This window comes from Oncorhynchus nerka, linkage group LG4, assembly GCF_034236695.1.
Source record: "Oncorhynchus nerka isolate Pitt River linkage group LG4, Oner_Uvic_2.0, whole genome shotgun sequence".
NCBI classification, from domain to species: domain Eukaryota; kingdom Metazoa; phylum Chordata; class Actinopteri; order Salmoniformes; family Salmonidae; genus Oncorhynchus; species Oncorhynchus nerka.
The window spans coordinates 11,250,706-11,263,724 of record NC_088399.1 but is presented as its reverse complement, the minus strand read 5'-3'; the positions used below and the strand labels follow the sequence as shown (position 1 = coordinate 11,263,724).

Genomic DNA, 13,019 nt, shown 5'->3' with positions numbered 1-13,019 from the left:
CGAACAGAAAGATATACAAAATCTGCATTTCCCCCACTCAGAAGGTAGTCATTTTAAATGTGTTTGACTTATTAATAACATGCACCCATTGATTCTTGAAGAATAAATAACATGAATGCCTCATGAGCTTAGTTCAACTATCGTGCCCCATCAGAACCCAAAATATACACATTTTTTTTTACTTCATTGTTTTTTAAACAATGTAAATGTAAACAAAAGCTGTATAGTCCCTAAAGTTGTTTAAAACTACAATTTTTCATGGATGGTAAGTCCTTGCATCCATAGCTCTGTCTATACATTTCAGAATGGTTTAATTTCTCTGGCTGGGTGACCGCTTTGTTATTGTTTGATAAGCAAATTGCCCCTTTAACCTGTCTAGGACTGCGGAACCCCATTCCGCTAGCGGAACCCCTAGCCAACAGCCAATGAAATTGCAGGGTGCCAAATGCAAATTAACAGAAATCTCATAAATCAAATTTCTCAAACGTAAAAAAGTAAACACGCCCTGTTAAGAACTTTTTTTATTTATTTAAATATTTTTTATATATATTGACTTTCAAGTATTAGGCACCATTTTAAAGCTATAATTCTCGTTAATCCAGCCACAGTGTCTGATTTCTAAAATGCTTTACAGCGAAAGCTCCACAAACTATTATGTTAGGTCACCACCAAGTCACAGAAAAACCCAGCCATTTTTCCAGCCAAAGAGAGGAAAAAGCACAAATAGAGATAAAAATGAATCACTAACCTTTGATGATCTTCATCAGATGACACTCATAGGACTTCATGTTACACAATACATGTATCTTTTGTTCGATAAAGTGCATATTTATATACATATCTCATTTTACATTGACGTTCAGTAGTTCTAAAATATGCATTGATTTTGCAGAGAGCCACATCAATTCACAGAAATACTCATTATAAATGTTGATGAAAATTCAAGTGTTATGCATGGTACTTTAGATACACTTCTCCTTAATGCAACCGCTGTGCCAGATTTTAAAAAAACTTTACAGAAAAAGCAAACCATGCAATAATCTGAGTACAGCATTCAGACAACATAGCAGCCAAAAAGATATCCGCCATAGTGTGTAGTCAACATTAGTCAGAAATAGCATTATAAATATTCACTTACCTTTGATGATCTTCATCAGAATGCACTCCCAGGAATCCCAGTTCCACAATAAATGTTTGATTTGTTCGATAAAGTTCATAATTTATGTCCAAATTGCCTCTTTTGTTAGGGCGTTTGGTAAACAAATCCAAACGTGCGTTCAGGTCCAGCTGAACGTCGGACGAAAAGTTCAAAAAGTTATATTACAGGTCGTAGAAACTTGTCAAACTAAGTATAGAATCAATCTTTAGGATGTTTTTATCATAAATGTTCAATAATGTTCCAACCGGAGAATTCCATTGTCTGTAGAAAAGCAATGGAACGAGAGCCACCTCTCATGTGAATGCGCGTGACTGAGATCGAGGCTGCTGCCAGACCTCTGACTCAATCCCCTCTCATTCGACCCCCCTTCACAGGAGAAGCCTGAAACAACGTTCTAAAGACGGTTGACATCTAGTGGAAGCCTTAGGAAGTGCAAAATGACCCATATCCCACTGTGTATTCGATAGGGGCTGAGTTCAAAAACTACAAACCTCAGATTTCCCACATCCTGTTTGGATTTTTTTCTCTGGTTTTTGCCTTCCATATGAGTTCGGTTTTACTGACAGACATCATTCAAACAGTTTTAGAAACTTCAGAGTGTTTTCTATCCAATACTAATAATAATATGCATATATTAGCATCTGGGACTGAGTAGGAGGCAGTTTACTATGGGCACGCTTTTTATCCAAAAGGGAAAATGCTGCCCCCTATCCCAAAGAAGTTAAAGCCACACTGTACGATTTCCAGTAATTTCAATGAATGAAATAAATCTCTTGATTTACAATTATAACTTATCCTAATGTCATTCCATGAGCACTACAGGTATGTAATTACAAACCAGGAGCAATTTGCACATGAACATGTTTTGTGTTTACGCTTTTGTTAGTGATTTACGCCTTGCTTTTACAGAAAGATTGTGGTTTTATTATAACAGTCGATAGAAAGTCATCTTTGTCATTTTCTGTAACTACCTTTTTGTTCACCTGTGAATGGACACACTCACTCACCACTTCCATTCAAATCCCCTTCTCTCTTAGAAACAGAGACTATAATCCAAACCCGCCTGAAGCCCCAGCACAGGGTAGAGGTAGCGGTGGCCAAGGTGCAGATACCTGTCGCGACTCAACAGAAGACTGCTGAGCCTGTCCAGGAACAGCCCCAAAAACCCCAACAACAAGAGGATGATAAGGAGAAGACTCTAGCCAAACAGAGTGCTCAGGGCGTGTCTCCGGCAGTTATCACCACCCTGCTGCTCATCCCCTTAGTGGTGGTCATCTCCATAGGGGTCTTGATTCGCTACAGGAAGAACAGGATGTATGGAGGTAGGAGGGGATTTGAAGCAACATGGCTTAAGCCTTGCAAATGGAATGTATAGTAGGGGCTTGGAACCTCTAAGCCTGGCAATTTGACTGGTAAACTCGTTATGCCGTCATTGACTTGAATGGGGAGGCCCATTCTATGGATTCTATATCTACGACTGCAGTGTTGCTTGTGGGATAAAACAGAATTTCTAAATGTTTTTTTTATGATGAACATTTTTATAGATTTTTTTCACACACAACAATGAACAGTAACAAACAGAACAGACACAACAAAACCCACCATTTTGGATTGATGATATTCAGCGTATCTTTCACTGTTGTTGCAGATGGATGCGAGGTAAAACTGGAACAGACCTCGTCCGGAGGAATCTTGGGAAAACTCAGAGGTATGTGTCTGTGACATACTCTTATTGGTGTATCCTGTGGTGAAATTAAAAACTCAAGGTCTTTCACCGTGCGGTAGTAGTCCCCCACCGTGCGGTAGTAGTCCCCCAACGTGCGGTAGTAGTCCCCCACCGTGCGGTAGTGGTCCCCCACCGTGCGGTAGTGGTCCCCCAGCGTGCGGTAGTGGTCTCCCACCGTGCGGTAGTGGTCTCCCACCGTGCGGTAGTGGTCCCCCACCGTGCGGTAGTGGTCTCCCACCGTGCGGTAGTGGTCTCCAACCGTGCGGTAGTGGTCTCCCACCGTGCGGTAGTGGTCTCCCACCGTGCGGTAGTGGTCTCCCACCGTGCGGTAGTGGTCTCCCACCGTGCGGTAGTGGTCTCCCACCGTGCGGGATAGTGGTCTCCCACCGTGCGGTAGTGGTCTCCCACCGTGCGGTAGTGGTCTCCCACCGTGCGGTAGTGGTCTCCCACCGTGCGGTAGTAGCTAATGACTTGACCTGCTCTCTCTACCCTACCTGCTCTCTCAACCCTACCTGCTCTCTCAACCCTACCTGCTCTCTCCACCCTACCTGCTCTCTCTCTACCCTACCTGCTCTCTCCACCCTACCTGCTCTCTCTCTACCCTACCTGCTCTCTCTACCCTACCTGCTATCTCTACCCTACCTGCTCTCTCCACCCTACCTGCTCTCTCTCTACCCTACCTGCTCTCTCTACCCTACCTGCTATCTCTACCCTACCTGCTCTCTCAACCCTACCTGCTCTCTACCCTACCTGCTCTCTCAACCCTACCTGCTCTCTCTACCCTACCTGCTCTCTCTACCCTACCTGCTCTCTCTACCCTACCTGCACTCTCAACCCTTCCTGCTCTCTCTACCCTACCTGCTCTCTCTACCCTACCTGCTCTCTCTCTACCCTACCTGCACTCTCAACCCTACCTGCTCTCTACCCTACCTGCTCTCTCAACCCTACCTGCTCTCTCTACCCTACCTGCTCTCTCTACCCTACCTGCTCTCTCTACCCTACCTGCACTCTCAACCCTTCCTGCTCTCCTGACCCTACCTGCACTCTCTACCCTACCTGCTCTCTCTACCCTACCTGCTATCTCTACCCTACCTGCTCTCTCTACCCTACCTGCTCTCTCTACCCTACCTGCACTCTCTTACCCTACCTGCACTCTCTACCCTACCTGCTCTGTCTACCCTACCTGCTCTGTCTACCCTACCTGCTCTCTCTACCCTACCTGCTCTCTCTACCCTACCTGCTCTGTCTACCCTACCTGCACTCACCTGCTCTGTCCACCCTACCTGGACTCACCTGCTCTCTCTACCCTACCTGCACTCACCTGCTCTCTCTACCCTACCTGCACTCACCTGCTCTCTCTACCCTACCTGCACTCACCTGCTCTCTCCACCCTACCTGCTCTCACCTGCTCTCTCTACCCTACATGTACTCACCTCGACCCATGGGGCGGCGCACAATTGGCCCAGCATTGTCTGGGTTAGGGGAAGGTTTGGCCGGCAGGGATGTCCTTGTCCCATCGCGCACTAGCGACTCCTGTGGCGGGCTGGGCGCAATGCATGCATGCATTTCCTCCGACACATTGGTGCGGCTGGCTTCCGAGTTAAGCGGGCATTGTGTCAAGAAGCAGTGCGGCTTGATTGGGTTATGTTTCGGAGGATGCACGGCTCTCAACCTTCCTCTCCTGAGTCTGTACGGGAGTTGCAGCAACAACCAATTGGAACAACCAATTGGATACCATGAAACATTTCCGCAGTCGTAACGTTAATGGGAAAGGCACAAGCAATAGTATAAAACAGTCGCAGGAGTAAAGGAAAGAAATCAATTGAATGAGATTCAAGTGGATTTTGCACCCCTGAAGCACAGTAAATAGATGTCTGAAAAAGACAGGTGGGTGGGGCATGCGTGTTGCTAACCAATGTGTCGTAGGAAACGCTGTCTGACAGACGACCCGAAGTCAGCTTGCAGGCGCTCGGCCCGCCACAAGGAGTCGCTAGAGCGCGATGAGGAAAACCCCGTCGGGCCAAACCCTCCCCTTGCTGGGCCAATCGTGCAACGCCCTTTGGGGGTACCAGTCATGGCCGGCTGTGACACAGCCTGGGACTACAGCTGTAGTGGTGTCTCAGCAATGCAGTGCCTTAAGACCACTGCGCCACTCAGGAGGCCATTGAACATATTTTTAGTCCAGGAGGATGTTCAATGTGGGTCTGTGCAGTGCCACCTCCCCTTAGTTGCCATAAAGCTCTCTGAAATGAGAAATGAGCCATCTCTTGGTCTTCTTTGATGCTTCAAGTTCACAACACGGCTGGTCGGAGGACTTTGTCACGTGCTGTAGAAATGATTGACACCATCTGTTGGCCAATGAGCAGAGTTGGGATCAAATCCACCAGGTTGGTTCAAGAAGTGAGATGGATTTGGATTGCTCCACATTTGGTACTTAACCACTAAACCGCTCACGGGGTGCTGCTCTGGGGTTACGTGTGTGTCCCAGGGTGGTGAGAAATTCCCTCTTGCAGAGCCCATCACCACCTTTAACCTTGGTCTTCACCACTAAGTGGTGGACACACAAACAGTCCTTTCAGAAAACTCCCTGCCCTTTTGTGAAGTGGAATTGCACACACCCAGCCGAATGGAAAAACTGCTATGCACAGAGATAGTCAAGGTTAAGCTCTCTTTGTCTAAGTGCAAACGGGCAGCCGTCCGATATAAAAAATGCAGCGCATACGACACGATCCCCATCGGGGAATCTCCAGAGGGCATGACGAGACGGTGCAGATATGACCAATAAATGTCATTTATAATACTTTATGACCTGTCACTCTCTCAGATTGACGTCAGTGGACGACTTTCATCCAATCACCTCACATAATGGATATGCATCTCAAATGGCGCCCTGTTCCCAATATAGTACACCACTTTTGACCAGAGCCCTATGAGCTGTGAACAGGGTGCCACTTGTGACTCAGCCAATGATAAGCAGATGATTCACCGACTACAGTACAGTGCAAGGGGAGAAATGATGATGTAGCATTCAGAGGTGTCTAGACTCAAGATGGGGTTTGATAGAAGTCCCGGGCAGATGGTCATGAATAGGGGCTGTTGAGGTGTTGATACCGGTCTTTTTGTGACCAGGGAAGATATGTTGTTAGATCAGACAAGCTGGTGGTATTGTACAACACAGCTCTGTTGCTACTTTACTGTGACTATGATGAATGAAATACAAACTCCCATATTAAGCAGTGATAATGTTGATTCTGTTTCAACGTTGGTTCTTGAATGCTGATGAGCCTTTGTGATTATATCTGATTTGGAATTTGTCAAGCGAAACAGTACCCTGTGCCATTCCACAAAGAGAATAGATAGCACATGGGAGACATCTATGATATCTCTAACAGGCAGCTGCACAGATCTCGATCAAGCATATTCCTGGACGAGAAATAACTTTCAGATTCTCCATTGCACATGCTTTTTGTAAAGGGGCAATTTGCAGTTCAAACAATAACAAATGAGTCACTGATTGAAACAAATGGGTCTGGATAAAATGTAACCACTCTTAAGTTCATAGACAGAGCAATGGATGCAAGGACTGACCATTCATTTTTATCAACATTTTAGTTTTAACCGTGTTGTGAGGCTATACAGTGTTGGTTTCAAATTACATTGTTTACAAACAATGGAGTTAAACAAGCTCACCCCTTTTAAGTCTAGTTTTAAGTCCAGTAGGTTCAATGTGGGTTAGTCTTAGGTCAGAAAAATACTTTCAATTTTTCCAAAGCACAGGTTTTCGGTTCAGGAGTAAATTCAATCTGGGCCTATGCAGTGCACTGTCCCCTAAAACACGATGAATCTCTCTGAAATGGGAATAGACTCACTGAAATGGAAATACATTTACATTACATTTAAGTCATTTAGCAGACGCTCTTATCCAGAGCGACTTACAAATTGGTGCATTCACCTTATGACATCCAGTGGAGCAGCCACTTTACAATAGTGCATCTAAATCTTTTAAAGGGGGGGGTGAGAAGGATTACTTTATCCTATCCTAGGTATTCCTTAAAGAGGTGGGGTTTCAGGTGTCTCCGGAAGGTGGTGATTGACTCCGCTGTCCTGGCGTCGTGAGGGAGTTTGTTCCACCATTGGGGGGCCAGAGCAGCGAACAGTTTTGACTGGGCTGAGCGGGAACTGTACTTCCTCAGTGGTAGGGAGGCGAGCAGGCCAGAGGTGGATGAACGCAGTGCCCTTGTTTGGGTGTAGGGCCTGATCAGAGCCTGGAGGTACTGAGGTGCCGTTCCCCTCACAGCTCCGTAGGCAAGCACCATGGTCTTGTAGCGGATGCGAGCTTCAACTGGAAGCCAGTGGAGAGAGCGGAGGAGCGGGGTGACGTGAGAGAACTTGGGAAGGTTGAACACCAGACGGGCTGCGGCGTTCTGGATGAGTTGTAGGGGTTTAATGGCACAGGCAGGGAGCCCAGCCAACAGCGAGTTGCAGTAATCCAGACGGGAGATGACAAGTGCCTGGATTAGGACCTGCGCCGCTTCCTGTGTGAGGCAGGGTCGTACTCTGCGGATGTTGTAGAGCATGAACCTACAGGAACGGGCCACTGCCTTGATGTTAGTTGAGAACGACAGGGTGTTGTCCAGGATCACGCCAAGGTTCTTAGCGCTCTGGGAGGAGGACACAGTGGAGTTGTCATCCGTGATGGCGAGATCATGGAACGGGCAGTCCTTCCCCGGGAGGAAGAGCAGCTCCGTCTTGCCGAGGTTCAGCTTGAGGTGGTGATCCGTCATCCACACTGATATGTCTGCCAGACATGCAGAGATGCGATTCGCCACCTGGTCATCAGAAGGGGGAAAGGAGAAGATTAATTGTGTGTCGTCTGCATAGCAATGATAGGAGAGACCATGTGAGGTTATGACAGAGCCAAGTGACTTGGTGTATAGCGAGAATAGGAGAGGGCCTAGAACAGAGCCCTGGGGGACACCAGTGGTGAGAGCACGTGGTGAGGAGACGGATTCTCGCCACGCCACCTGGTAGGAGCGACCTGTCAGGTAGGACGCAATCCAAGCGTGGGCCGCGCCGGAGATGCCCAACTCGGAGAGGGTGGAGAGGAGGATCTGATGGTTCACGGTATCGAAGGCAGCCGATAGGTCTAGAAGGATGAGAGCAGAGGAGAGAGAGTTAGCTTTAGCAGTGCGGAGCGCCTCCGTGATACAGAGAAGAGCAGTCTCAGTTGAATGACTAGTCTTGAAACCTGACTGATTTGGATCAAGAAGGTCATTCTGAGAGAGATAGCGGGAGAGCTGGCCAAGGACGGCACGTTCAAGGGTTTTGGAGAGAAAAGAAAGAAGGGATACTGGTCTGTAGTTGTTGACATCGGAGGGATCGAGTGTAGGTTTTTTCAGAAGGGGTGCAACTCTCGCTCTCTTGAAGACGGAAGGGACGTAGCCAGCGGTCAGGGATGAGTTGATGAGCGAGGTGAGGTAAGGGAGAAGGTCTCCGGAAATGGTCTGGAGAAGAGAGGAGGGGATAGGGTCAAGCGGGCAGGTTGTTGGGCGGCCGGCCGTCACAAGACGCGAGATTTCATCTGGAGAGAGAGGGGAGAAAGAGGTCAGAGCACAGGGTAGGGCAGTGTGAGCAGAACCAGCGGTGTCGTTTGACTTAGCAAACGAGGATCGGATGTCGTCGACCTTCTTTTCAAAATGGTTGACGAAGTCATCTGCAGAGAGGGAGGAGGGGGGAGGGGGATTCAGGAGGGAGGAGAAGGTGGCAAAGAGCTTCCTAGGGTTAGAGGCAGATGCTTGGAATATAGAGTGGTAGAAAGTGGCTTTAGCAGCAGCGACAGAAGAGGAAAATGTAGAGAGGAGGGAGTGAAAGGATGCCAGGTCCGCAGGGAGGCGAGTTTTCCTCCATTTCCGCTCGGCTGCCCGGAGCCCTGTTCTGTGTGCTCGCAATGAGTCGTCGAGCCACGGAGCGGGAGGGGAGGACCGAGCCGGCCTGGAGGATAGGGGACATAGAGAGTCAAAGGATGCAGAAAGGGAGGAGAGGAGGGTTGAGGAGGCAGAATCAGGAGATAGGTTGGAGAAGGTTTGAGCAGAGGGAAGAGATGATAGGATGGAAGAGGAGAGAGTAGCGGGGAGAGAGAGCGAAGGTTGGGACGGCGCGATACCATCCGAGTAGGGGCAGTGTGGGAAGTGTTGGATGAGAGCGAGAGGGAAAAGGATACAAGGTAGTGGTCGGAGACTTGGAGGGGAGTTGCAACGAGGTTAGTGGAAGAACAGCATCTAGTAAAGATGAGGTCGAGCGTATTGCCTGCCTTGTGAGTAGGGGGGGAAGGTGAGAGGGAGAGGTCAAAAGAGGAGAGGAGTGGAAAGAAGGAGGCAGAGAGGAATGAGTCAAAGGTAGACGTGGGGAGGTTAAAGTCGCCCAGAACTGTGAGAGGTGAGCCGTCCTCAGGAAAGGAGCTTATCAAGGCATCAAGCTCATTGATGAACTCGCCGAGGGAACCTGGAGGGCGATAAATGATAAGGATGTTAAGCTTGAAAGGGCTGGTAACTGTGACAGCATGGAATTCAAAGGAGGCGATAGACAGATGGGTAAGGGGAGAAAGAGAGAATGACCACTTGGGAGAGATGAGGATCCCGGTGCCACCACCCCGCTGACCAGAAGCTCTCGGGTGTGCGAGAACACGTGGGCGGACGAAGAGAGAGCAGTAGGAGTAGCAGTGTTATCTGTGGTGATCCATGTTTCCGTCAGTGCCAAGAAGTCGAGGGACTGGAGGGAGGCATAGGCTGAGATGAACTCTGCCTTGTTGGCCGCAGATCGGCAGTTCCAGAGGCTACCGGAGACCTGGAACTCCACATGGGTCGTGCGCGCTGGGACCACCAGATTAGGGTGGCCGCGGCCACGCGGTGTGGAGCGTTTGTATGGTCTGTGCAGAGAGGAGAGAACAGGGATAGACAGACACATAGTTGACAGGCTACAGAAGAGGCTACGCTAATGCAAAGGAGATTGGAATGACAAGTGGACTACACGTCTCGAATGTTCAGAAAGTTGAGCTTACGTAGCAAGAATCTTATTGACTAAAATGATTAAAATTGATACAGTACTGCTGAAGTAGGCTAGGTGGCAGTGGCTGCGTTGTTGACTTTGTAGGCTAGCTGGCAGTGGCTGCGTTGTTGATTACGTTACGTTGCGTTAAAAGAACGACAATAGCTGGCTAGGTAACCTAGAAAATCGCTCTAGACTACACAATTATCTTTGATACAGAGACGGCTATGTAGCTAGCTATGTAGCTAGCTACGATCAAACAAATCAAACCGTTGTACTGTAATGAAATGAAATGAAATGAAAATGTGATACTACCTGTGGAGCGAGGCGGAATGCGACCGGGTTGTTGAGTTCTAATCGGTAGACGTTGGCTAGCTGTTAGCTAGCTAGCAGTGTCTCCTACGTTAAGGACGACAAATAGCTGGCTGCGTTGTTGATTCAGGGGCTAGCTGGCTAGCTAGCTAGCAGTGTTGATTACGTTACGTTGCGTTAAAAGAACGACAATAGCTGGCTAGGTAACCTAGAAAATCGCTCTAGACTACACAATTATCTACACAATTATCTTTGATACAGAGACGGCTATGTAGCTAGCTATGTAGACGGTGGGCGTTAGCTAGCTGGCTAGCTGCTGGGCAGATACGTTAGGACGACGAAATACGATAATTACGCAATTATCTTTGATACAAAGACGGCTATGTAGCTAGCTAAAAAGAAATTGCTAAGATTAGACAAATCAAACCGTTGTACTATAATGAAATGTAATGAAATGTAATGAAAAGTTATACTACCTGCAGACCGAAGTGCAGACCGAAGTGCGGATGCGACTGCTCGCTCCAACCCGGAAGAGTGCAATAGACTCTCTGAAATGGGAATAGACTCTCTGAAATGGGAATAGACTCTCTGAAATGGGAATAGACTCTCTGAAATGGGAATAGACTCTGAAATGGGAATAGACTCTCTGAAATGGGAATAGACTCACTGAAATGGGAAAAGACTCACTGAAATGGGAAAAGACTCACTGAAATGGGAAAAGACTCACTGAAATGGGAATAGACTCTCTGAAATGAGAAAAGACTCTGAAATGGGACATCTTTGGAATCTTTTCTCCTCTTTGATGTTTTCCTTCTCCCACAGGTAAAGCTGCGGGCGGTCTGAACCTGGGCAACTTCTTTGCCACTCACAAGGGCTACACCCGGCAAGGCTTTGACCGTCTCAGCACCGAGGGTAGTGACCAGGAGAAAGATGACGATAACGACACTGACTCGGAGAACGAGGAGTACTCGGCCCCGCCTCCCCCTGTCGGCCCCTCCTCCTCCTCTTAGGACCCCCACCACCCCACCTTGAAGCCGTCCCACCAAATGCCAACCGGCCCTTGGCTCCCGTGGTCAGGATGTACTATAATCGTATGTGTATCTATGTTTGTGTTGGCTGCCAATCGTTCCTATTTATTTGTGCAAAAAACATTCTCGATACGATGTGCCACTATCTTGCTTTGTGAGTTAATGGGACAAGAGATTTTAAGTAAGAGAACACTGGTAGGTCGAGGAGTGATGCTTTTTAGAGTATAATTTTAACAGGAAGGAAAAAAACGAGGGGTAGTTTTATTTTTATAATTAATTGTCTACATAAATCACTTCCACTTACAGTACTTAATCAACCAGATGCTTTAATGTTATGTTTTCTGTTTTTTTGGTCCAGAAACTTTGGTTGATTACTTTTATCTGTACATTTGTGCCTTTTTAATTATGTATTTTGCCTTTCTGCAGCACCTACACTACCGTTCAAAAGTTTGGGGTCACTTAGAAAGGTCCTTGTTTTTGAAAGAAAAGCACATTTTTTTGTCCATTAAAATAACATCAAATTGATCGGAAATACAGTGTAGACATTGTTAATGTTGTAAATGACTATTGTAGCTGGAAATGGCTGATTTTTAATAGAATATCTACAGAGGCCCATTTATCAACAACCATCACTCCTGTGTTCCAATGGCACATTAATAATTGATCATAATTGATCATTAGAAAACCCTTTTTCAATTATGTTAGCACAGCTGAAAACTGTTGTCCTGATTAAAGAACCAATTAAACTGGCCTTCTTTAGACTAGTTGAGCATCTGGAGCATCAGCATTTGTGGGTTTGTTTACAGGCTTAAAATGGCCAGAAACAAAGACATTTCTTCTGAAACTTGTCAGTCTATGTTCTGAGAAATTAAGGCTATTCCATTCGAGAAATTGCCAAGAAACTGAAGATTTCGTACAACGCTGTGTACTACCTTCACAGAACAGCGCAAACTGGCTGCAACCAGAATAGAAAGAGCAGTTGTGGGGCCCAATTGGCTAACAATTGCAAAAGGGTTTTCTAATGATCAATTAGCCTTTTAAAATGATAAACTTGGATTAGCTAACACAACGTGCCATTGGAACACAGGAGTGATGGTTGCTGATAATGGGCCTCTGTACGCCTATGTAGATATTCCATAGAAAATCAGCCGTTTTCAGCTACAATAGTCATTTACAACATTAACAATTGTCTACACTGTATTTCTGATCAATTTGATGTTATTTTAATGGACAAAAAATGTGCTTTTCAAAGAAATCTCTAAATGAACCCAAACTTTTGAACGGCAGTGAATATTATTACAAATGTGCCACATAATGGAAAGAGCTGCTGCTACTGTCAACTGTACTTAGGTTTCATTGTATCGCATTCAAGAGAAAGGATTAAAAAAATTATTATTATTATCATGTATCTAAAGCTGTATTTAGGAAATTTTCCAATCAGATGTAAGCTGTGTCTGATATTTATTGTGACATACTGAGGTTTTATTGCAAGAATACTATTTTCAGTAACAATGTTATTTGTGTAATAAAGTGTCTGCAAAGCATAACCTTCTCACGTCATTCACTGAGCGACAACATTAAGGGTTCCAACAATCTGGTAACTTGACCAAAATCACAATGTTTTCCAGATTTCCTGCTTAATTCCTTCCTAATTCTAGACAACCTGGGAATTTTGGTGACGTTACTGGAATTTTGCAACCCGACGTACCTTGTAAAAGAGAAGTGATCAGATTCTCGCGTTGTGCTCATA

General features: G+C 46.4%; 1 protein-coding gene across 5 annotated transcripts in view; it reads left to right on the top strand.

Annotated features, from left to right (window-relative positions):
• pam (peptidylglycine alpha-amidating monooxygenase) overlaps positions 1 to 12,816 on the top strand; it is a 156,399-nt gene extending 143,583 nt beyond the window's left edge. For all 5 annotated transcript variants that reach the window (XM_065017215.1, XM_029646556.2, XM_029646549.2 and 2 more), the window contains 3 exons: positions 2,197 to 2,481; positions 2,808 to 2,867; positions 11,064 to 12,816. In XM_065017215.1, the coding sequence (XP_064873287.1) occupies positions 2,197 to 2,481; positions 2,808 to 2,867; positions 11,064 to 11,251 (533 nt within the window). In that variant the 3' untranslated portion in view covers positions 11,252 to 12,816. The remainder of the gene's footprint in view (positions 1 to 2,196; positions 2,482 to 2,807; positions 2,868 to 11,063) is intronic.
• Positions 12,817 to 13,019: the final 203 nt, after the last annotated feature.